The sequence below is a fragment of the Sorex fumeus genome, unplaced genomic scaffold, assembly GCF_029834395.1.
Source record: "Sorex fumeus unplaced genomic scaffold, SorFum_2.1 ptg000039l, whole genome shotgun sequence".
Classification (NCBI taxonomy): domain Eukaryota; kingdom Metazoa; phylum Chordata; class Mammalia; order Eulipotyphla; family Soricidae; genus Sorex; species Sorex fumeus.
In genome coordinates, this window is record NW_026606096.1 from 1,568,774 (window position 1) to 1,592,488 (window position 23,715).

General features: G+C 58.7%; 1 protein-coding gene across 2 annotated transcripts; it reads left to right on the forward strand.

Annotated features, from left to right (window-relative positions):
• Positions 1 to 2,256: 2,256 nt before the first annotated feature.
• On the forward strand, positions 2,257 to 21,458 carry CNTN2 (contactin 2). 2 transcript variants are annotated; one of them, XM_056118951.1, is made up of 22 exons: positions 2,257 to 2,393; positions 5,194 to 5,371; positions 5,660 to 5,835; positions 5,998 to 6,093; positions 6,395 to 6,604; positions 6,742 to 6,841; positions 8,942 to 9,117; positions 9,446 to 9,582; positions 9,976 to 10,105; positions 11,607 to 11,757; positions 12,265 to 12,392; positions 12,661 to 12,836; positions 13,497 to 13,617; positions 14,063 to 14,221; positions 14,573 to 14,722; positions 17,314 to 17,384; positions 17,642 to 17,876; positions 18,194 to 18,306; positions 19,451 to 19,637; positions 20,177 to 20,289; positions 20,628 to 20,796; positions 21,126 to 21,458. In XM_056118951.1, the coding sequence occupies exons 1-22, from the start codon at positions 2,324 to 2,326 to the stop codon at positions 21,233 to 21,235; spliced, it is 3,156 nt and encodes a 1,051-aa protein (XP_055974926.1). In that variant the 5' UTR covers positions 2,257 to 2,323; the 3' UTR covers positions 21,236 to 21,458. The 2 variants fall into 2 exon arrangements, with proteins under 2 accessions (XP_055974926.1, XP_055974927.1); XM_056118952.1 differs by having other exon boundaries at positions 2,271 to 2,393; positions 5,227 to 5,371.
• The last annotated feature ends 2,257 nt before the right edge of the window (positions 21,459 to 23,715 follow it).

Below are 23,715 nucleotides of genomic sequence, written 5' to 3' on the forward strand. Positions count from 1 at the left end.
CAGCTCTCAGAGCTGTGAGGGATGAAACTGGAAACAACCCTGTCTGGATTCACAGTCCACAGTGGTTCATAGAGCCTGTCAGGCCACCAGGGCTGCACTTCTAGAATCTTCCAGGGCCAGGGTTGGAGCAATAGTATGGTGGTTGGGGTGTTTGCCTTGTACATGGCCAACATAGGTTAGATCTCCAGCACCGTGTCTAGTCCCCCCAACACCACCAGCATTGATTTACGAGTGATAGAGTCAGGAGTAACTCCTTGGGTGATGACACTTAATTGATGACTTAATCCCAGCACAGGACTCTGTGTACGCATGTGTGTGAGTATATTAAGTGTGTGAGTTGTATCTGTGGAGTCTAGTATGCGTATGTGTGTGCATTAGAGTGCGTGTGTATGTGAGTTTGTGAATATGCATGCCATCATGTATGTGTGAGTGTGTGCATTGTGTGGGCCTATGTGTTAGTGTATATGTGAGTATGGGTGTGTTTGCATGTGAGTAAGAGTTGTGTATGTGTGTGGACATGTGTGTTAGTGTATATTGAGTGTGAGCATGTCTATGAGTGTGACGGTGTGCACATGTGCTAGTATATACTGTTGGTGTGAGTCCCTGTGAGTGTGTGTATTGTGTGTGTGAGTCTGTGTATGTGTGTGGGCCTCTGTGTTTGTTGTGTTAGCATGTATGTGAGTGTGAGAGTGTGTGAGTATGTGTCATCCAGAACAGGACAGGCCTCAAAGGACTGGCATGCACAGGGCCCTGGTTGGTTCCTTGCACCCCAGACCACCAAACCCTAGATAGCTGAGCTCTCACTGCGTGCTGGGGTGGCCCCACGGAGGGGCTCGCGGGGAGGGGCTTGAACAAAGCCAGGATGGGTGTGTTGGGTAATGTCAGGGGGTGGATTGGGGTCAGAACCTCAAGAGGATCAGTGCTGGGGTTGAGGTGGTCTCTGAAGGAGGTGAGTATGAGATCCGGCTGTGCGAGGCAGGTGCCCCCTACCCCTCACACCCAACTTCCAGACCCCTCCTCCCTGACTGCCTGGGGCCTGCCCATCCCTCTCTCCCTCTCCCTTCCTCCTCCGTCCTCCTCTCCCCTTCCCTCAGCACAAACAGAAAGGGCGGAGGGGTGGACAAGGGTTAGCTTAAAGGCCTTAGGAGCCCCTTTCCCCAAGGGAGTGGCCGTGGGGGTCCAAGCACTTTAGACCCTACACTGGGGGCAGGGCATAGTCCTCGGGGCTCCTCTCACCCACCTTGTCCATTTGTCTATTCCTGTCTCGGGATACTCAGAATGGGCCAGAACAGCACCTGGGTGGTACAGTGCACCCAGCAGGGACAGCACCCAGCCAGGCCAGGCCGAGACAGCACCCAGGCCCTCAGCACCAGCTCCCCCTGTCTCAGATCGGGCAGGGTTTGGCAACACCACTTGAGTGAGGAGCACCCAGGGTTCTCCCAGGACTGTGTCAGGCTCTCAGCCCCTCTCTGCTCGCCAGCAGCCCCATGCAGTGTTGAGAACAAGTCACGAGACAGCACCCCAAGATTCAGCACCCCAGAGTGGGCAGGCTGCTAGCCACTCGGGAGGGACCCTGACTGGATCTCAGGGTCCCTCCTCAGCCCAAAGAGCCCACTGGAATCTGCTCCCCTCCCGGCAGAAAGGTGGGGGCTGTGGCCCCAATGGCAGGAGGTGGGGATGGAGGGGGCTTCCTGCTTCCTTCCCCCTTTACCTCCTTCACATCAGGCCTGTCTGGGCCCTTCAAGGTTATGGCACAGGGGCAGGACCTGAGCCGAGCTCTGGGGAGGGGCAGTGCCTCCCACCCTTCTCACCAAACACAGCTCCCCAAGGAGCTCATCAGCGCCCCCACCAGTCAGGCAGGAGACCACAGGCCCCAGTCACGAGCGGAAGATGCTCTTGGTGCCTCAAACCTGGCTGGGCCCTGTTCCCTCTGGACCCCACACCAAGGGCCATTAGCAAGGCAGTCGGCAGGTGGGTTCTTGCCTGCCAATTAGCCGCCCTCTGCTCCCTGAGCAGCACACCCTGGCTGTGGTGTGTGGTGGGTTCCACACAGAGCCAGACTTCCAGAGGGACGGTGGGAGACGCTCTGCCCTGGGAGGCCCGTGGTAATGACCCAGCCCTTCCCTGGGGCATGCCTGGGCCCCTGTGTGTGGCTTCTGGCAGCACAGCGCCCCCTGCCTGCATGATGGACCCTCCCGCAGGCTGTGGGCAAAAGTGGAGGGTGATTCAGCTCCTCTTTCCACCGCAGCACCCCGGGCCTCCCGCTGTGCCCGCTCTGACTGGCCCCCTCCCCTCTGCACGGCGCTGCCCAGGGACCTCCAGCATGGGGACATCTGTCAGGAGGGGTCCACACCCACTGCTGCTGGTCGCCGTGGCCCTTGTCTCCTCCACAGGTAAGGAGGGTCCCTGCGCTGGGGAACTTGGGGTGTTTGTGGATCACCCGCACCACGGCTAAGCATGTGGATTGCTGAAGCTGCTTCCGATGCAGTTTCCCACCTGTGGAGTGTCCCGTCCCTTGGAGGTCAGGAGAGGGAAGGAGACGAAAGGGGGATGACCCACAGTGGGCAAGTGTGTATCCTCCAGGCGGCCAGGGAACCTCGCGGCTCTCTCTCACTGCCTGTGTTTGTGTGGGTGGTCTCGGGCCACTTCCCCACCCGGGATGGCCAAGGCCATGGGCAGACAAAGGAGTAAACGAGGGCCAGGCTGGTTGGTAGTGAGTTGCCATTTATTCTATTCTCCCCCACGGCACCTGTTCCAATCTCACTAAGCTCCCCATTCTAGTCTCACACTGCCCCTCATTCCCGTCTCCTCCTGTCTCTCCTCTCCTCTCTGCGCTCCCACTCACTGCCTTGGTCTCTCTCTCTCTCTCTCTCTCTCTCTCCCTCCCTCCCTCTGTCTCTCTCCCCCTCTTCCTCTCTCTCTCTCTCTCACTCCCTCCCCCCATCTCTCCCCAAAGCCTCCCATCATTGGGGGTAACTACCATACCCCATCCTGTGGTAGCACAATCAACATATGAAAAGCCCTTCTTCTGCTCAAGGGCAAAATACCACTTAGGGGTGTTTCTCCTCTCCTTAGTCCAATAAATTAACATCTTAATTAACATCTTAATTCTACTTCTTAATATTAGTTATTTTGTATGGACACAGGAAGAGATACATTAAGCTGTAGGGTTGCTCTCTTGGGGACATCTCGCTATAGATCTCAGACTACAGTGCTCAAGCCAGATTAATCTTTCCTAACCCTAGTAGGGCCCTAATTTGGTTGTTACTTTTTGGATCATGACAAAATTTGTCCACGACCATGCTCTTAACTTATAGGTAAGTATTATAGTGCTTTGACCTGGCCCATTTCGATGCCAGGGTAGCTCACAGCTTGCCCCGGGTCCATCCAGTCCATCTTTGGGACCCTGCTTTTCGGGTGCTATGAAGTAAGGGCAGTTGAGGCTTAAGTCAAGAGAACAGTGAATATTATTCGGAGTCAGTTAACTCCCAAGTGACAAAAGCATAGCATTAACTGTCTTCTTGTTGTCTATACAAGAAGGACATTGCTCTGAATTAACTATGCAGAGGACTTAAGGAGAAGAGAAAAACAATATTTACAAGGTAACAGAGTCTGATTGGGAGATAAAGGTAATTGACCGGTTGGGGAAACAGAGCACAAAGAAAGAGGTTACAAATAAACACAAAGGAATGGGAGCACTGTGATGGAAGTAACTCAATAAACCTAAGCTCCCTGTGGCAAGGCAGAAAGGCCAAGGCACCTTGGCCACTGACATTGCATGGTCCCCTGAGCACTGCCAGGTGTGGCCCAGAAACAAACAAAAAGCTTAGTTCTTCCCCCAGAGCCTCACCAGGATGTGTCTGTCACACCCAACAGCACAGGCCCTTAGTTCCACATCCTGAGGACCTCGATTTGAGCAATTGGGCTGGCAGAGATCACCAAGAGTGCCCCTTTGGGGCAGAGAGAGAGAGAGAGAGAGAGAGAGAGAGAGAGACAGACAGACAGACAGACAGACAGAGAAAGAGACAGAGAGAAAGAGGAGAGAGGAGAAACAGAGAGACGGGGAGAGAGAGGAGAGACAGAGAGAAAGATGAGAGAAACAGAGAGAGATAGAGGAGATAGAGAAGGAGAGAGGAGAGACATAGAGAAGAGAGAAAGGGAGGGGAGAGAGAGAGGGAGAACAGGAGAAAGGGAGGGGGGAACAGGGATTAAGGTGCTGGCCTTGCTGCTGAGTCCATTCAATCCCTTTGCCAGGCCTCAACGCCATTCTGAGAAGTGTCCCCAGTTCTGTGTCCCCACGTGTCAGGGGCCTCAGAACCTTCCTGGGACTTTGTGTGATGAGAAAGTGTCCCGCACCAGTGCTGGCCTGAGAGGGACTCCTTGGGCTGTGACTGTGCCTCTGGATGACTCACGTGGGTGGGGGGCACACCAAGTGATAGTCAGGGTGCTCCTAGCTCTGTGCTCAGAAGTGACTCCTGGCAGAGCTCAGGGGACTATGTGGTACCAGGAAGGCGGCAAGACAGGAGCATGACACAGGATGGGGTATGACTGAACAGAGATATGACAGGACAGGGTGTGACCAGACAGGGGTGTGATACAGGACTGGGTGTGAAAGACAGAAGTGTGACCAAGGCTAGAGTGTGGCACAGGACAGAGGTTTGACCCTGGGCAGGGCTGTGATAGGAGAGAGGAGAGATGCAGGACAGGGGTGTGACAGGAGAGGGGTGTGACCCAAGGCCGTCCGTCCAGAGTCACTCAGGGACATCCCTCTGGAGACAGCCACAGCTGTCCCTGGGTTCCCTTCCACCCCCTAGCCGGACCCTTGGCAGGGCTAAGCTGGCCGGGCCTGGTTAGTGCTTGGGTGGGAGGCAGGTTTCTTGACGCCATGGGCCAGAGCGGCCGCAACCCTTAAGGTCCAGCCTACGGAGACTCCAGGCCCTGCAGGCAGAGGGCCAGTGCGTGGGTCGCATTTCCCACAGCCCCCCACCCAGAGCCAGGCAGACAGCAGACCCTCGAGGCAGGCTGTGGGGATGAGGGTAACTCCGGGTGATCCAACCCCAAAGGGCAAGAGGCTGTAGCTCTCCCGCTGCCCCCACTGTCTTCTCACACGGGACAGTCCCGGGCTCTGCAGTGCTTGGCTGGTGGCAGCCTGGACAGGGTGGGAAGGGTTTCCACTGTCAAGGGTCCCTGTAGAGCCTCAGGCCCTGGGCGTGCCCCCACCTGCAGCGTGGAACTCAGCCTGGGGGGCCCTGGCCACCTTTGGGCCCGTCTTTGAAGACCAACCCCTGAGCCTGCTGTTCCCGGAGGAGTCCACAGAGGAGAAGGTCACGCTGACGTGCCGCGCCCGAGCCAGTCCCCCAGCCACCTACAGGTGAGACCCCGACTCAGCCCTGCCTGCCCAGTGGGCCCAGCAGGGGCCTCAGGGTCCCCCTCTGCCCTACCCTCTCCCCCAGGCCCAGTAAGGGGTCTCACGGGCCCCCCTTTGCCTCTACCCTGCCCGATCCAGCCAGGGGTCTCAGGGCACCCCTCAACTCCTCCCCCCATGGGGTTTCAGGGTCTCCCTCCGCCCCTACTCCCTGCCAGTCCAGTCCAAGCTCTTGGGGGTCCCCCCTGCCCCCACCCAGCCAGGGGTCTCAGGGCCCCCTTGCCTCTCCTACAGGTGGAAGATGAACGGCACCGACCTGAGCCTTCAGCCAGGTTCTCGCCACCAGCTGGTGGGGGGTAACCTGGCCATCCTGAACCCCAGCAAGGCCCAGGATGCAGGCGTGTACCAGTGCCTGGCCACCAACCCCGTGGGCACGGTGGTCAGCAGGGAGGCTGTGCTGCGCTTTGGCTGTGAGACCCCGGGCTGTGGGCTGCGGAGAGGTGGGGGGAGCGGGGGCGGGGAAACCTCCAGGAGGCGTATCTGGGGCAGGCTTGACTGCCCCGCCCCCCAGGAGCCCCCCTGAGCTGCTCTTCCCCAGGTAGGGCGCACCTGAGGCCTTGTCTGTGCTTCAGTTCTGCAGGAATTCTCCAAGGAGGAGCGAGACCCAGTGAAAACCCACGAAGGGTGGGGGGTGATGCTGCCCTGTGACCCTCCTGCCCACTACCCAGGTGAGCCACGGCCCCGGGGGGTTGGGGGCGGGGTGGCAGCTGTTCCACAGTGCAGGGGTGAGAGATCCTGGGGCACACCCGGCCCTGCACCCCTGTCCTCAGTGCTGCTGGGCTTCCTGCAGTCTTGCCCTGCCTCCCCCATCAGACTGGGGTTCCCGAAGGCAGGAATCAAGCCCCGCCCTCCTTCGAACCCCCAACCCCCCTCGACTCCCCAACACCCCCCCCCAGCCTCCTCAGAGCCCAACTCTCAGGGCCAGGGCAGCCCCCTCCCACCTCGGCCTCCTCAAACTTCTCTATCTAGGTCTCTCTTACCGCTGGCTCCTGAACGAGTTCCCCAACTTCATCCCAACGGACGGGCGTCACTTCGTGTCCCAGACCACTGGGAACCTGTACATCGCACGCACCAACGCCTCGGACCTGGGCAATTACTCGTGCCTGGCCACCAGCCACCTGGACTTCTCCACCAAGAGCGTCTTCAGCAAGTTTGCTCAGCTCAACCTGGTGGCCGGAGGTCAGGCGGGGGGTTCCGGGTGGGCAGTGGCCGGGGTGGCTCCAGGCAGTGCCCAGGGCCAGAACAGCGTGGACTCGGGGGTCCTGGGGAAGACTCTGGCTTAAGGCACCCAAGAGGCCCCATCCCTGTGTCCACAGACCCCCGCCTCTTCGCGCCCACCATCAAGGCCCGGTTCCCCGCGGAGACCTATGCGCTGCTGGGCCAGCAAGTCACCCTGGAGTGCTTCGCCTTCGGGAAGTAGGTAGTCGGAGGGCACCGGGCTGGCCAGAGACAAGGGCAGGGACAGCTCGGTGACCCTCGCCAAGGGTCTAGAGGGTGCTGGATGCCGGGGAGAGGGCCCCTTCGTCACTGAGCACTGCAGGGTGCAGCTTTGTGCCCCCGGGGCCAGCACCCACTGCTGACTCCCAGCTCCCTGCACAGGCAGCTCACCTCTGGGTGGGGTAGGAGGCTGCGCACACCCATCCCCGCCCCTCGCTGTCCGGGAGAGGGCCACATGCCCGCACCCTTCTCTTTTACACGTGGTGATGCCGCCCGTGCTGGATCCCGGGGCTGCGGGGAGGACTGAGGAGGCAGCACCCCTGGGGCAGTGGAGACGGCATGGGGTACGGAGTGTCGTGGACAGAGCCACTTTGCCTATGTTTGGCTCTGGATCTCCTCCCCAGCCCAGAAGAGGAAGGTAAAGCCAAGCCAGTCATTTAGCAAGCTTTTGGGGGAGCTGCTAGCTGTCCCTTACTTTTTTGGTTATTTGTTTTTAATTACAGCATACATAGATGTGTTCTCTCTGAAAAAGTCCACTATAATAGGGCTAAGCAAACAACAGGTGCTCAATGAATGCTTATAGATTAGAGGAACTTGGTTTTTCAGCCCACGCCCAACGTGGGCTGGAGCAATAGCACAGCGGTAGGGAGTTTGCCTTGCACGCGGCCCACGCGATGGACCCGGGTTCAATTTCTCGGCCCCTCTCAGAGAGCCTGGCAAGCTACCGAGAGTATCTCGCCCGCACGGCAGAGCCTGGCAAGCTCCCCGTGATGTATTCGATATGCCAAACACAGTAACAACAAGTCTCACAATGGAGATGTTATTGGGCCCGCTCGAGCAAATCGATGAACAACGGGAGGACAGTGACAGTGACCCTGGTTTTACACCCACCCCCCTCTTCCCTCAGGCCAAGCACCCCCCTCTTCCCTCAGAGCCACACTGTGGGAAGTTACAATCTGTTCTAAAGAATTTGCAAGGGTCATTATTGGCCCTTTCAGTCTGCTGGTGGCCGGGAGGAGGCACAAAGGGCTGGAGCTCTTGGGCCCCGATGAGGAGCTCCAGGGTCACTTCTGCCACCACCTGGAGCACTGTTGGCCCACCTGGAAGTCTCTGAGCACTGGTGGGCCTGAGCGGCAGCCGAACGGGTATCACCAGGGGCCTCTGGACACTGCCTTAGAGATCTCTCCACTGAAAGAAATAGTGATTCTGAGTCTCAGCTCACCTTCTCACACTGCTCACTGAGAGCTGAAGCCCCTTGGGAAAGTAGAGGCAGGACCCTGTTAGCAATGGGGGACGGGACCACACTAAAGGTCCCCTGGTGAAGGAGGCAGGCCCAGGAGAGGCCCATGGTTCATGGGAACCTCCCGTTGGAGGCAGGACGGGCCAGAGCAGAGGAGAGGGAATAGAAGGGAAGGGAAGAGAGGGAGTGGGGAGGGAGCGGAGGGGAAGGGAGAGAGGGAGGGAAGGGAGAGAGGAGGGAAGAAAGAGAGGGAGGGAGGGAAGAGAGAGAGGGAGGGAGGAAGGGAGAGGGAGTAAAGGGAGGAATGGGAGGAAGGGAAGGGAGAGGGAGGGAGAGAGGGAAGGTGAGGAAAGAAAAGGGAGGGAGGGAAGGGGAGGGAGGGATGAGAGGGATGAATGGAGGGAAGGAAAGGAGAGGACCAAGGGAGAGAGGGAGGAATGGGAATGGAAGGGAGGGAGGGAGCATGTGGGAAGGACGGATGGGAGGGAGGGAAGGGAGAGAGGGAAGGGGAGGAAAGAGAAGGGAGGGAAGAGAGGGAGGGATGGAAAGGGAATGGAGGGAGGGAGGGGAAGTGTGGGAGGAGGAATGGATGAAGGAGGGGAAGAAGGGGACCAAGGGAGAGACGGAGAGGAGGGGAGGGGCAGGGCAGAGCGGCAGGTGGGGAGAGCATCCTTGCTCCTGCTCTTTTCTGCCTGTGCTTCCGCCCCTCCTCTCCTCTCTCCCTCTGCTCCTTCCCAGCCTGGGGTCCCGCTGCCCGGCTGCGCCCTCACTTGCACCCAGAGAGGTGGCAGACAGAGGGGAGTCTCAGTCCAGCCCCTCTGGCTTTGTCTCCCTGCCAGCCCTGTCCCCAGAATCAAGTGGCGCAAAGTCGAAGGCTCCTTGTCCCCGCAGTGGGCCACGGCCGAGCCCACCCTGCAGATCCCCAGCGTCAGCTTTGAAGACGAGGGCACCTACGAGTGTGAAGCAGAGAACTCCAAGGGCCGAGACACCGTGCAGGGCCGGATCATCGTGCAGGGTACAGCGCTGGGCCACCCCCGGGCATCCTTGTGCCCTCGAGCAGACACTGACTGGGGCAGAGTGGGCTTGCTCAGGCCTTCTGCTTGGGAAGAGGCTGCCCGTTTCAGCGGGGCTGCAAAAGACACAAGGAAAGCTTTAGCGCGGTTGAAACTGCTGCCACAGCGGGGCCCACTGGTGGCTTTTTCTAGCCCCCGGCCCCTAACCAGTTCCAAACGCTGACGGCGCCCTCTGCCGTCCTTTGTAAGAACTGCAGCCCCGCGATGCCATCAAAGGGCCAGAGGTGCTCCCAAGTCCAGTTCAGCCTTTCTCCCTCTTCCGCCCTACAGCTCAGCCCGAGTGGCTCAAGGTCATCTCAGACACGGAGGCTGACATTGGATCCAACTTGCGCTGGGGCTGTGCGGCCGCAGGCAAGCCCCGGCCCACGGTGCGCTGGCTGCGGAATGGGGAGCCCCTGGCCTCTCAGGTAGGAGAGCTGGGCCCCCTCCAAGTCAGTGTTGTCCCTGCCCGCCTGTCACTCACCATGAGGACCTCCCCCCGCTCCAAGTGGAAGCTTTTCTGGGCCATCAGGCAACGTGGGGGGGGGTTGGTTTTCCATGCTTCTCTCCCTCCTAGAACCCCATGGCCACGGGCTGGACAGCTGGAGCCCTGAGCAGAGGATCCGGGGTCTGGTCCAGGGCTCCCGCCCACCTGCTTCTGTCCACTTTATGCCACTTGTAGGAGTCCCGGGGCTCCAGCTCGCCCAGAAATAGGACTGGGCAGCTGCACACCCCCACGCCGAGTCCCTCCACTTTCCACCCTGGCCAGTCCTTTGCCCGGATTCTGACCTCTGTCCTGCCCTGCGGGCTTGTGTGCACAGGCCCGGGTGGAGGTGCAGGCCGGGGACCTGCGGTTCTCCAAGCTGAGCCTCGAGGATTCAGGCATGTACCAGTGTGTTGCAGAGAACAAGCACGGCACCGTCTATGCCAGCGCCGAGCTGTCTGTGCAGGGTAAGAGGCCGGGGGCAGGAGGGAGGCTGCAAACACTTAAGGGCTCTGCCTCACAGCCTTTACACACACACACACACACACACACACACACACTCACACAGGCATGCACACACGTGCACCCAAGACTCACATGCATGTATACATACACAGATATACATGCACACACCAACACAGGCATACACACACACATGCAATCAAACACATATATACACAAACACATGGGGGATGTGTACATGTGCACACATGTGCATGTATACAGGCACACAAACACAAGTGCGCGCGCACACACAGACTCCTGAGACTTCCAACAGCTTCTGAGTGGAACTCAAGCTCTTGAGGAAGGAGTGAGAGCCCGTGTGAGGGGTTCCAAGGCCAGGTGCTGGGGCCACTTCTGGAACTGCAGTGACCAACATCAGAGTTGGCGGCTGTGGGAAAAGGCAGCAAAAGTCACTGAAAAAAAACAAACCAAACATCAGTTAATTTTGACTTTAACCCAACTCCTTGGGCTATAGAAGAGTGACAAGGTGCTTGTCTCCTGTGATTCTGTTTCTTGGTTTAGGAGGGGTGAGGGGGACCACACCATGGGGGCTTGGTGTACGCCTGGCTCTGTGCTGAGAGCTCCCTGCTAGCAGTGCTCAGGAGGCCATCTGTAGTGACAGGGATGGAGCTGAGCGAAGCCAAGGACCTTCACCTGTGCAGCCTCTCAGGCTCTGCTTCTAGAATTTTCATGTCAGCTATGCAGCTGTCACCCGGCTGTGGTGAGGATGAAATGAGAAGGCAGCGTGGAGCCAGGGCTGCCCATCACAGGACAGCTTCCCAGCAGGCAGAGCAGACGCTCATCTTCCTTTTGCATCTTGGTTCATGAGGAAGGCTGCTACCGGGCACCTCTACGCAGGGCCAGTTCGCTGGGATGGACCGGCCAGGGAAATCTGACTCCCTGGACAGACCAGGGATGTGATCTGCCATAGGGCCGGCAGGGGAGCTCTGAGGGATTTCCAAACAGAATGCCAAAGGGCCTAAGGCAGGGGCCACCAGGCGCTCTGCAAGGGCAGGGATGGGGTGGGAGGACAGAGGTGACCGTGGGACGTCTCGTGCGCCCATAGTTCTCACCATGATTTTTAAAGCCCCCTGGGGTGGGGGGATTTGCTGTTTCTGTGGGAGGCCCAGGTACACTCTCTGGCACTGTGGGGGCCCCCGAGTCTCACTGGAGCAACCGCTGAGCATTGCCAGGTAGGGCCCCCAAATAAGATAAGATAAAGAATTGACCTGGAGAGCAGAGCCTGGAGTCAAGGAGGGGCTCTTCAGAGCTGCCCTGGCTGGGGGCGGTGGGGAGGGGTGATTGTGGGTGGGGGTGACTGTGGGTAGGGGCTGGGGGTTGCTGCCAGGAGCTTCTCGCAGGCCAGCCACCGAGGGAACAAGCACCCAGCCGGCAATCAAGTGACTCCTTAACAGGGCAGTGGCCACTCAGGGCTCTGTGGGTGACTGAGCGACCCTCTTCCAGCTCTGGCCCCGGATTTCAGACTGAATCCCGTCAGGCGCCTGATCCCTGCAGCTCGTGGCGGAAAGGTGGCCATCCCCTGTCAGCCTCGGGCAGCCCCGAAGGCTGAGGTGCTCTGGAGCAAAGGCACTGAGATTCTGGTCAACAGCAGCAGGTGAGACTTCCCTGGGAGCACTTCTTCCCCCTCCTCCCCAGGGACACCCCCACCCCTTCTTTTGCTGTTTTTCCCTCTCTCCCCCTCCTCCCCAGGAACAATCCCCCTTCCCTCCCCTTCCCTTCCCCTCCCCTCCCCTTTCTTCCCTCTCCCCTCCCTTCCCCTCCCTCCCCTTCCCCTTCCCTTCCCTTCCCCCTCCCTTCCCCCCTCTTCCCCCTCTCTTCCCCTTCCTCCCCCTCCCCTCCCCTCCCCTCCCTTCCCCTTCCCCTCTCTTTCTCTCTCCCCCAAACCCCCCTTCCTCTCCTCTCACTCTCCCTCATCCGCCTCTCCCTCCTCTCACTCGCCTCTTTTTCCATCCCCTCCTCCTCTCCTCCATTCCCTCTCTCCTCCCCCCTTCCTCTGCCCCTGCCCCCTGCTCCTTTTCCCCTTCTTCCCCTCTTCCCCTCCATGCTCCTCTGTGCCCTTCCCACGACTCCCTATGGCAGACCCCCTCTGTCCTTGCCGCAGACTGACTGTCACTCCGGAGGGCACATTGATCATTCGGAACATCAGTAGGTCTGATGAAGGCAAATACACCTGCTTTGCGGAGAACTTCATGGGCAAAGCCAACAGCACTGGCATCCTGTCTGTCCGAGGTGAGGCCTGCTGGGCCATCGTCTTGATCCTGTGGTCCTCCCTGTCTGGCCTTGAGGGCACCCCAAGGAGCCTGTCACCGCCCATAGTCAAGCACCGAGGCATCTCTGCTGCCCTCTCTCTCATGCGCGATGCTGCTGCCAGGCTGGGGTGATAGGGCCGGGAACCTTCTCCCCGTTCCTGAGGCTGATCCCCAGCCCCTGCTTCCACTCGACCCTGTGTGTTCTCTTGTCTGTCCACTCTCACCCACGGGGGTTGTTTTCTCTGCAGATGCAACCAAGATCACCCTCGCCCCCTCTAGTGCCGACATCAACTTGGGTGACAACCTGACCCTGCAGTGCCATGCCTCTCATGACCCCACCATGGACCTCACCTTCACCTGGGCCCTGGACGGCTTCGCCATTGACTTTGATAAACCTGGCGCCCACTACCGCCGGGCCAGCATGGTGAGTCTGAGACCCAGTGACCCTCTCAGTCCTCCCTGGTGACCAGGCCCGGATGTCCTAAAAGGTAAAGGTAAAGGCCCTCCCGTTGATCGTCGATTTGCTCGAGCGGGCCCAGTAACGTCTCCATTGGAGACTTGGTTGTTACTGTGTCTGGCATATTGAATACTCTCGGTAGCTTGCCGGGCTCTCCGAGAGGGGCGGAGGAATCGAACTCGGGTTGGCCATGTTGGCCGCTTGTAAGGCAAACGCCCTACCCGCTGTGCTATCGCTCCAGCCAATGTCCTACGGATGTCCTACGCTATCTTATCCATGCCTGGGGCCCCAAAGCCCATTCTCTTCCCTGAGCCTCACCCACAGGCACCCCCTCATCCTGGGTGACTGCCCTCCCTCAGGGGGTGGCATCCTAGAGCCCTCTGAAGGTCAGAGATGGGCCTCTGGAGGGATTCCAGGGGCCCCACTGACCCTCAAGCCTCTGCTCTGAGAGTCTGACCCAGGCACTGCTGTCTAACCTGGAGGGCTTCATGGAAGGGGTGCGGAGAGCTTACCTGGGTAGTTAGGAGCAGGAGATGCAGGGGGCCAGGGGGCCAGGGGGCTTTGGGGGAGGGGCCAGGGAGCAGGACTCCGGCCCTTCCCAGCCAGGCCACCTCCTCTGACCCACAGAAGGAGACGGTGGGGGATCTCACCCTCCTGAACGCACAGCTGAGCCATGGCGGGAAGTACACGTGCACAGCCCAGACTGTGGTGGACAGCGCGTCCAAGGAGGCCACTGTCCTGATCCGAGGTGATTCCCGGCTACTCGGGCCTTCATTCCTCCTAGCTACGCACCCCACCCCCGCCCCCAAACACGCACACACACACACACACACATGCACACTGAAATCCACAGGACAGAATATTTTTCCTCCAAAGCCCAAGATTCTAAAATTCTCTCTGGAGAACATCCTGAGACTTGGAGAACTTTCCTCAGGCTGAAGTTCTGAAAGCGTCTTGCTGAGAAATTGGTCCCTGTGAGATCTACGACACGTGTGGTCTCTCGTGGTCTCTTACCCCCAGCCCCTCTCCCAACCCAGAGCCCCTGGACAATCCCTCCTCCCCGCCCTTGGCCCACCTCCCTCTTGACTGTGTTTGCTCCGCCCTCTGCTGCCTTATCTCAGTACTGCAGCAGCTGACTCGCGTTGGAAGCTGCCCAGTTCAGACTCCTGTTCTCTTCTGGCTTCTCCTTGCAGGTCCTCCGGGGCCCCCCGGGGGCGTGGTAGTGAGGGACATCGGAGACACCACTGTCCAGCTCAGCTGGAGCCGTGGTTTTGACAACCACAGCCCCATTGCCAAGTACACGCTGCAAGCCCGCAGCCTGCCTGCAGGGATGTGGAAACAGGTCCGCACCAGTAAGTGTGAGCGCCCCCTGCTGGGTCCTGAAAGGCAGGTGCCGAAGGGGGTGTTTTGGGCTTGGGGGTGCCCAGATGGGCTGCAGCAGCACAGCCCAGGCCCCCGGCAAGCAGAGGCCTCCCACAGCTGGAGAAGGGTACTCGCGGCCTTGGAAGGATTGTCAAGACTCATAGTGGGGTATGCACAACACACGTGAGATTCCAGGGAAGAGCTCTACTGACTTTTTCCTGGTCTCTGAAAAGGGCCTGAGAACTTGTGCATGGCAGGGACCCTAGAGGATACAGAGTCATGATTTGGGCCCAGTCCCTGCCTATCTCCATCCTGACCCCTCTCCTGCTGGTGCCTTGCAGATCCTGCCAACATCGAGGGCAATGCCGAGACCGCCCAGGTGCTGGGCCTCACTCCCTGGATGGACTATGAGTTCCGGGTCTTAGCCAGCAACATTCTGGGCACGGGGGAGCCCAGTGGACCTTCCAGCAAAATCAGGACCAAGGAAGCGGGTCAGTGCCCCCAGCAGTCCCCACCATGTTCCATCAGGTCACAAAGCTGAGTCCTCCTCATGACGTGAACCATGGGAGAAGTAGTTAGCCGAACTGTGGCATGACTCAGTGGCTGCAGACTCCCTGTTAGAGGAGAACAGCACTCAGGCAGGGTCAGGATATAGACCCTCTGCTGGGAGAACCATCCTGAGTGAAAAGGGAGAACAGAGAGCGCCTTAAACATGGAAAGGAAGCTGGGGCCAGAGAGATAGTACAGTGCGTAGGTGCTTATCTTGCACCCATCAGGTTCTGGTTGGGTCCCTAGCACCACCAGGAATGATCCCTGTGGAAGTGAGCCCTGGGTACCTATGGGTATGACCCAAAACCAAATTCAAAAAAGGAAAGAAAGGACCAGAGAGGTACTTATAGGGGTTAAGGAATTTGCCTTGTATTCTGTGGACCCCTGGGCTGGAGTGATAGCACAGTGGTAGGGTGTTTGTCTTGTGCGCAGCCAGCCCGGCTGAGCCTGGTTCGATTCCTCCGCCCCTCTCGGAGAGCCCGGCAAGCTACCGAGAGTATCTTGCCCGTGCAGCAAAGTCTGGCAAGCTACCTGTGACGTATTCAATATGCCAAACACAGTAACAACAAGTCTCAAAATGGAGACGTTTCTGGGCCCATTCAAGCAAATCAATGAAAAACGGGAGGACAGTGTTCATTTGTTTTTTTCTGTGGACCCCAGAACTACATATGGTTCCTCAAGTACTGGACCAGAAATTTCCCTCAAACTCCAGGACAATAACAAGAAAGGGAGTGTGATGAAGTCAGAATCGAAATCTAGGTGCTGGAGAGTCAGTACAGGGGGTAAGATCTGGCTTTGAATGCGCCTGAGTCCAGTTGGAATCCCAGCACTGCCTGTGGTCCTGGAAGCACTGTCAGGAGTGACCCTGAGCACAGAACCTGGAGAAATCCCTGAGCATTGCAGGGTGGAACCCAAAAGAAAAAAAATCTGCATTTAGAGCTGGAAGGGTAGCAGGTCATCAGCTGTTTTGCATCAACCCAACGCAGGCTTGGGCCTGGACAATACTTAATGTTTACTTCCCGGACCCTGCTAGGAGTGATTCCTAAACACAGAGCCCGGAGTAAGCGCAGTAGTTATAGCCCTAAACTACCCCCCAAAATAGTAAAAATTACAAAACTGGGATGGGTCAGGTGGCAGAGCCTGAACATGAATTCAGGACTGTGGTTGTGAAAGAAGGGGTGTGTGCGTATTGGTCTCATGCTCTGTGTGTATGTGTGTTGTGTGTGTGTGTGTGTGTATGTTCATGTGTGAGCACTTGCGTGCTGTGTGCCCCTGTGCATATGTGAGTGCACTGTGCAGAATATCAAAGCAGCTAGTGTCCCCAAGTCCTTCTTGGCTGGTTTCTCTAGGACTAGGAGGAATGGATAGTCTGGGCCCATCCCTTCACCAAGGACATGGGGTCACACACCAGAGGGGGGAAGAATAGAGAGGAGCCATGGTGAGGAGAGGGGGGCCCAGGCTGAGGGGCTCCTGCCTGTCTCCATGCCATTCCCAGATGTAGACCCCCACAGTTACCTGACACCCAGTCAGCTGACTTGCACTCAGAACCCTGCCCCACTTGCATCTTCTGTGCTGTGGCCGTGGGGAATGGCCTGTCACTTCCCATCCCTCAAGTGTGACTTCCTGTCTGCCCCATGCTGACCTCCAGCTCTTTCCGGAATTGTTCAAGGTTATTAACTGGACTCAGGTATGGAGTGATCTCCACTCAGCCTGGATGGTGGGCTGGTGAACGCAGTGAATGTGGTAGCAGGATGGACTTAGAAGGCAGAGGGCGAAGGTCATCTCTCTGGACCATTTCACCAAGGTGTGTCCTCAGGCACATCTCCAGCTGCCCTGGGCCTCCATGGCTCTCCATCCCAACTGCTCCCAAGTTACACAGCGGATGTGCGGTGTGCATGGCAAGGCCAAAACTCCGCAGGTCTCCAGCTCTGCCGTTCTTTGGCCCTCAGCCAGTCAGACCCCACCCAGCTTCCTGTGCTGAGCAACTCTGGACTGGTTTTCATAGCAGCCTTGTTCAATACTGAGAAAATCAGGAAATACAATTGGCCACAGAAAGAAAAATCATGGAAAGTACGGTGCCACCCCAAAGGAAAGCTTGGCACTCACTTCAGTGCTGGGTGGGGTTCCTCTTCCAGAATGAACTGGAGTTGACCCCCAATATTTCCTCTAAACCAGCCAGAGGGAGGAGGTCAAGGATCTTTTAAGGAGGATTTATTATGTGTTTGAGCCTTGGTCACTCTCTTGCTTCATTTGATTCTCCCAAGAGGCCTTTGAGGGAAACACGTGCATCCTCATCAGAGGCCCAGAGAGGTTGAGTAACTTGCAGGGAAGCACAACCAGTGATGAGTGGCAGAACCAGGATTTGGACTGAGGTCAGCCCAACTCCTGAAGTCTGAAGCCCACCTCTGGGGGGATGGAGGACCCAGCTGGGCCCGTCTGAAGGCCGGCTGTCCCGCATGCTCTGCAGACACAGGCCCAGGCTGCGACCTCTGGTGCCTCAAGGTGCCTGATCTGTGTCCCTTGTCCATCACAGCCCCCTCAGTGGCCCCGTCGGGACTCAGTGGTGGTGGTGGCGCCCCTGGAGAGCTGATCATCAACTGGACGGTGAGTCGCAGAGGCAGACCCAAACGTGGGGCCCAGCTCTGGGGAGGTGGAAGACATCCTGTCCCCTGCCCCTGATCCTGACACCTTGTTGGCTGGTGCACACTGCAGAGAGGGCTCAGCCAGACCCCTCCCCGCTCCTGGCACCTCCCCACTGCTGGGAGACGCCTGGGGAGGTCTGGCTGCCCCAGGAGAGCAGGGTGGGCAGAGGAGGGCGCAAACCACAGCGGCCTCGCCCATGCCACACTCTTGCCCCTCAGCCCATGGCCCGAGAGTACCAGAACGGAGATGGCTTCGGCTACCTGCTGTCCTTCCGCAGGCAGGGCAGCGCCAACTGGCAGAGCACCCGGGTGCCCGGTGCCGGTGCCCAGCACTTCGTCTACAGCAACGAGAGTGTCCGGCCCTACACACCCTTTGAGGTCAAGATCCGCAGCTACAACCGCCGCGGGGACGGGCCTGAGAGCCTCACTGCGCTCGTGTACTCAGCAGAGGAAGGTGGGCCTGCCTGAGACTCACCCCTGCACTGTTAGCCTGAAGGCTGGGCCAGGGGGGCTGCACCCACAGCCGGCCAGCTCTATCACCCCACACCTGAGTTTCACACCTCACACCCCCTTCTCTCCACACCCCCATGGAAGCCGGGGGACACCTGCTCTCAGGATGGAGTTCCTCCTGGTGCCGTATCAAGCTATGGTGACGGAGGGGCTCTCTGGGGAGGGGGGACTTGCTCTAAGCTCTCGAGGCAGTCCTGGGGGAAGCGGTTATCTAGGTTCTGGGGGGCTCTGAACTCCACAGACATTAATATTGCTCTGCAGAGCCCAGAGTGGCCCCAACCAAGGTCTGGGCCAAAGGAGTCTCCTCGTCAGAGATGAACGTGACGTGGGAGCCGGTGCAGCAGGACGTCAATGGGATCCTCCTGGGCTATGAGGTAACAGGCATGGGTGATGGTGGGGTGCTGGGGTCAAGGTTTAGGAGAGTCCCGATTCCGGGCTCCTGGGCTCACTGCTGCCCTGGTCAGGTCAACAGTGCTGCAGACATGCCTGGGGCTGGCGGGAGACAGGTGGAGGCAGCCTGCAAGTCAATTCTGGCCAGAAGCAGTGGGGTCTTGGAGAGGCAGCTTGGGGCTTCTAGGAAGGAGAGCAGCTTTCTCAGAGACCAGGCAGCGGGCATCTTAGGGTCACAGTGTGGTGCACCCCTGCCCACTGGAACCTGTGCCTGGGAGCCTGGTCCAGAATATTCTACAGTGCGGGCCCCGTGCTCAGTAGATTCAGAGTGGACTGAGGAGGAGGAGGGGGAGGTGGAGGAGGAGGAGGAGGAGATGGAGGAAGAGGAGGAGGAGGTGGAAGAGGAGGAGGATGTGGAGGAGTAGTAGGAGCATCAGTGTCCCAGGAAGACTCAGAAGCCCTGAGACGTTTCAGTCCCTTCCAGAGAAGCTGGCTCTGGGTGTGGGCAGGGCAGGGCAGGGCAGGGCAGGGGCTACTGAGTCTCTCTGACAGGGAAGGACACCTGCAAGTGTCCGGCTCACCAACACTCTTCAGATGGACTTGCCATTCAAGGCTCCTCACTGGACTGGCCACTTTGCCATCATAGTACCCTTCCATGTCCTTCAGCTGAACCCCACGATTCCCTAGGCTTCACCTGAGAGGGGAGGGTTTGTCACACAGGACAGTCCAGGGGGCCACGCTGCTAGGTCACTCCTGCGGGTACTCAAGGGGTTGTGTTGCCAAGGACTGACCCTGTGACCCCTTCTCTCTAAGACGCCCCGAGCGGAGGAGCTGGCTCCCGCTCCTGATGGGATGTGTTCCATGACTGTGCCCATCCCCCCACTGACTCTGCCTGCTCTCATCCAGCCCCTCACTAAGGATGCAGAGACCCCCACCCTGACTCACCCGCTGACTCACCCCATGCTCTTGTAGAACCCCTTCCCTAGCATGTGTCTCTGCATCCCAAGAGCGAGTCACAAATGGCAGAGTGGGCGACAGGGTTGTTTGGGGCTTGGGTGAAGGTGAAGGTGAAGGGAACCCTGAGGTCCAACACCTAACCCTTAACCTGGAGCACCCCTGCCCGTTCAGATCCGGTATTGGAAAGCCGGAGACAAGGAGGCAGCGGCTGACCGTGTGAGAACTGCAGGGCTGGACACCAGTGCCCGAGTCACTGGCCTGCAGCCCAACACCAAGTACCATGTGACTGTGCGGGCCTACAACAGGGCGGGTACTGGGCCTGCCAGCCCTTCTGACAGCACCCAGACCATGAAGCCCCGTGAGTCTGCCCCCCTGCTGTGGAGTGGGGGGGGGGATGCCAGGGGGGACCAAGGGGTGCCGGGGAGAGAACCTGGGGGTCTCACATGCAAAGCTACTGCCCAGTCCCTTGAGCCCTTGCCGGTCCCTCTGAGTTGACGCTTTCTCCAGTGAGGAGGTAAATGCTTCAGCTCACAAGCCCTGGCTGGGGGTAGAAACCAGACAGCCTGCCTGATGGCATGAGGCAGTGGAATTCCCTGAAGCCAAGTACATTGTTCTTCCTCAGCTTACTGGTTTCCAAGGGCTTGCAGCTAGCACCGAGCACCCTGGGTGGGACTCTGGTGAACAGACATCCGGAAAGAGGCAAAGGCCAGGGACTGGGACTTGGAGAGATGGCTCAGTGGGTTGTGCATGCTGGGCTCAGTCTCCAACTCTGCATGGTCCCCCAAGCACCTCCAGGAGCAACTCCACTCACTAGTGTGGCCCCAAACTCCCAAGTCAAGTAAGGGAGCAGTGGATGAGGAAGCATTTTGAAGTCCCTGACGCTTTCTTCTCTGGCAGCTCCGCAGCGACCTCCGGGTAACATCTCCTGGACCTTTTCCAGCTCCAGGCTCAGTATCAAGTGGGATCCAGTGGTCGCATTGCGCAATGAGTCTGCGGTCACTGGCTATAAGGTGAGAAGGGTGTGGTGCGGACAGTGTGGAGACAGGGAGGCAGAGTGAGACGTGGCACAGTGACCAGAGTGACCTGGCAGGAGCTCTCCAGGGAGCAGGACTGTGGGCATCAGGGCAGATAATGTGCCCTCCCAGAGGCAGAGCTCATGGGGCAGTGGGTGACATCCTGGGTCTTCCAGGCCTCAGGAGCTGGCTAAGGCAGCTTGGCTGTTTGCCCACTTCACTTGCATGCTGAGGAATTTGTTCCAGGGGGATCAGAGGCAGGGACTGGAATAAGGGTCCAAGGACAGAACGTAGAAGGAAACCCCTAGCCGCTCTTTGCTGACCTCCTCCCCCAGATGCTGTACCAGAATGACCTGCACCCAACACCCACACTCCACCTCACCAGCAAGAATCGGATTGAAATTGCAGTCCCAGAAGATATCGGCCATGCCCTGGTGCAGATCCGAACCACAGGGCCTGGGGGGGACGGGGTTCCAGCCGAAGTCCACATCGTGAGGAATGGAGGTGCGGCTTCTCCATGCTGGCGCCCACAGTCCACCCAGATGCCTGAGGAGGGATGAATTCCTCCCCTGGCCAACCCTAGTTGGGAGGGAAGGGCAGTGGGAAGCCAGTGTGTCATCCCTGGGCCACCTTGTTCCTCACTCCCACTGACACCCCAAAGGCCTGGAACCCCTGATTGGGGCAGGGTGGCTACCGGAAGTGCAGAGCTGTAAATGCCGGAAGTGCTGCTCCCCAGGGATCCCGGCCTTCTTGGGGTAGGGGCAGCCTCACCCAGGCAGGGGTGGCTGAGAGGTGCTCCCAGCCCCTGACTCTGCCCCCGGGTCCACTTCCAGGCACAAGCATGATGGTGGAGACCTCGGCGGCCTGCCTCAGCCTGCACCCCGGTGCCATCTTCTCACACTCCGTGGCCATGCTGGTGCTCATTGGCTCCCTGGAGCTCTGACGGGCCCCCTCTGCCTGGCTAGGCCCCCACTGTGCCTGAGAGGGGCTGGGCGCAGACGGCCGGTTCAGAGGGTGCCCTTCCAACCGTGGAGGCAGGTGTTTCCTGCTAGAACCCCTGCAAGGACTCTGTTAAGCAAGATGCACCGGGTACTCTGTTCTCTGAGAGTGGGAACCTCCACCCGATGTCACCTGCGAACTGGACTTGGAGTGACAGGCCTGGGGAAGAAGGGGTTCAATCCCTACCCACTCAACTGCAGAGATGGGGCTCCCGAAACACGTCTGCATTCTGTACCTCGAGGGCAGAGCCTCTGGCCCAGCACTTGTGCCCGGCTGCAGCTGAGGAAACTCAACCATGAACATCCTCAGTCTCAGGGAGTCAAAGGCAGGACCAGGACCCTCCCACCTTCAAATAAGCATCTCAGCTTCTCCCTGACATTGTCCTTGATGGGCCTGGGGAGTGAGAATCAGGACCCCAAAGACTTGCCGCTCTGGGGGTGTACTTCGCTGCAGTGGGAGCCAGCACCTGGTGCCTTGCCTCAGACTTGGCCCAAGGCACAGCCACTGTCCAGCTGATGAGGCCTCTTAGCCACCACTGCCAACCTGATGCTGTCCCTGCAGAGTGATGCCACTCGAGGCTGCATGACTAAAGGGCTTGTCCTGGGGAGGTCCCAGCCCCTCCGAAGCCATGTCACATTCCCCCTAGGGTTTGGGTAGGGTATAGGGCCCTGGGTCCACCGTCCTCTCCTCCACTGCAAGCCCCAATCTGCTGCCCTCTGCCCTCTGCATGGGCTGGGGAATAGGATGAGGGTGTTAGCTTGGTGTTGGGCTTCTTCTGAGAAGACAGAGAGGAAAGGCATCCTGCCTGCTCCTGGGAATGCCTGGAGTGCTTGTCCTGGCTGCCTTGGCCCACTGATGCTTCCCCAGAAGAAAAGGGTAATAAATGGGACATTTCTAAGTACAGTCAGTCACAGAGCATCAGCGCTGGGAAAGGATTAGTGGACCACTGTCCAACACTATCTCTTCTCAGGCGGCAGTGGAGGGAGGGCCAAGAAAGGAGGCTGGCAGACTCTCCCAGCCTGGCAGTGATGCCTGGGGGATGCACTGGTGCCCAGCTTCCTCCTCCAGGCCTACCTGAGGGAGGCACAGGCTGCACCAATGAAGGCCTGTCTGGGTTGTAACAGATCATGAGGTGGTACTTGGGTCCTGGCCTCAGTCTGGGTTCACCCCAGGAGTCACCCCGAATTTCTCTGCCTTCTCGGCATTGCTGGCTGCAAGCTCTCTGCTCTACTCCCTGCTCCAATCAAAGAGGCCAAGGCAAGGATGAGCCTCCCCCGGCACGAGCAGGGCTGGAAGTGCAGGGGAGCCCTGATGCTGAGGCTCCAACAGGCGGCTCCTGGCCAGGAGCTGTGGGACCAGCTTAGAGCCCTGGCCCATGGCTGGTTCCTGTAGTTTACAGTTAGAGCTCTATTTTGTAAGTTTTTTAAACTTTGAAGTCCTGCCCTGTTTTCCCGGGCGGGTTTCTGTTGTTTACCCTCTTCCATAGATTCCGGAAAATGTCAGTCACACTCCTCAGCCCTGCCAGCGCCCTGAACCCTGGTGAGGACCTGGCTTTTGGAACCGTCTGATCCCTGCCACCCTCCATGCAGGGAGAGGGGCACCGGGGACTCAGGTCCGCCTTAATGGGAACCCAAATGCCCTCTCCCAACCTGTGCCAGACCCCGTGGCTGAGACGGCCTTTGCCCTGCTTGTTAGAAAAGGGGCCGTGAGGACAAAGGCCTCCTGCTCAGGTCTTCCGTTTCCTCCTCGGGGCTATGCAGGTGGTGCCGACTCTGGTGTCCAGCTGGGTACCAACATGGAGGAGCTGTTCTTTCCTCGCCACAGGGCGGTCGGAGCCTATGGTCTGAACAGGCTTCAGGACAGGGACACTGAGGACAGTGATGAGGCCCCTAAGGAAAGAGAGCAAGCGTGGGCCTAGGTTTCAAACCTTCCTGTGGCTGAGCCCTCGGACCAACCACCTGTCATGTGGAGTTGGCCCTCTGGGGGAGGACAGGCCAGGAGGCAGGCAGAAGACACAGCCCCGCGTGTCCTTGCAGAGATGGGCTGGGGACTGAGGGGACCCACTCTGCCAACTGCTGAGTCACAACCCTCTGCTGGGCTCTCCTGCCTGCCACCAAGTGGGGGAAATCCCGCATGGGCAGGATTCATTGTCCACTCGGCTCATCTACAGGCTCAATCTCAGAGCAGGGGCAGCTCTCATTTCAGGGGTGGGGGCAGTGAGGTCAGGGTCTCTCTTTCCCTTCAGGGCCTAAGGATCTAGAGGGGCCATGGGAAGCTGGGAGAGGGTGGGATGGGGTCTCTGTATAAAAATAACAGGGGTCAGGTTCCACACCAGGAGACAAAATCCTTCAGGGATGAGTAAATGGCTCCTTCCCATTAACGGGAGCTTGGGGGAACTTTAACAGCGGTGGTCAGGGTTTTGGG

Coding starts and splice junctions, on each gene's coding strand:
- CNTN2 (XM_056118951.1), top strand. CDS start 2,324: ATGGGGACATCTGTCAGGAGGGGTCCACACCCACTGCTGCTGGTCGCC. Junction 2,394..5,193: donor GGCCCTTGTCTCCTCCACAG/GTAAGGAGGGTC, acceptor GGGTCCCTGTAG/AGCCTCAGGCCCTGGGCGTG. Junction 12,393..12,660: donor TGGCATCCTGTCTGTCCGAG/GTGAGGCCTGCT, acceptor TTTTCTCTGCAG/ATGCAACCAAGATCACCCTC.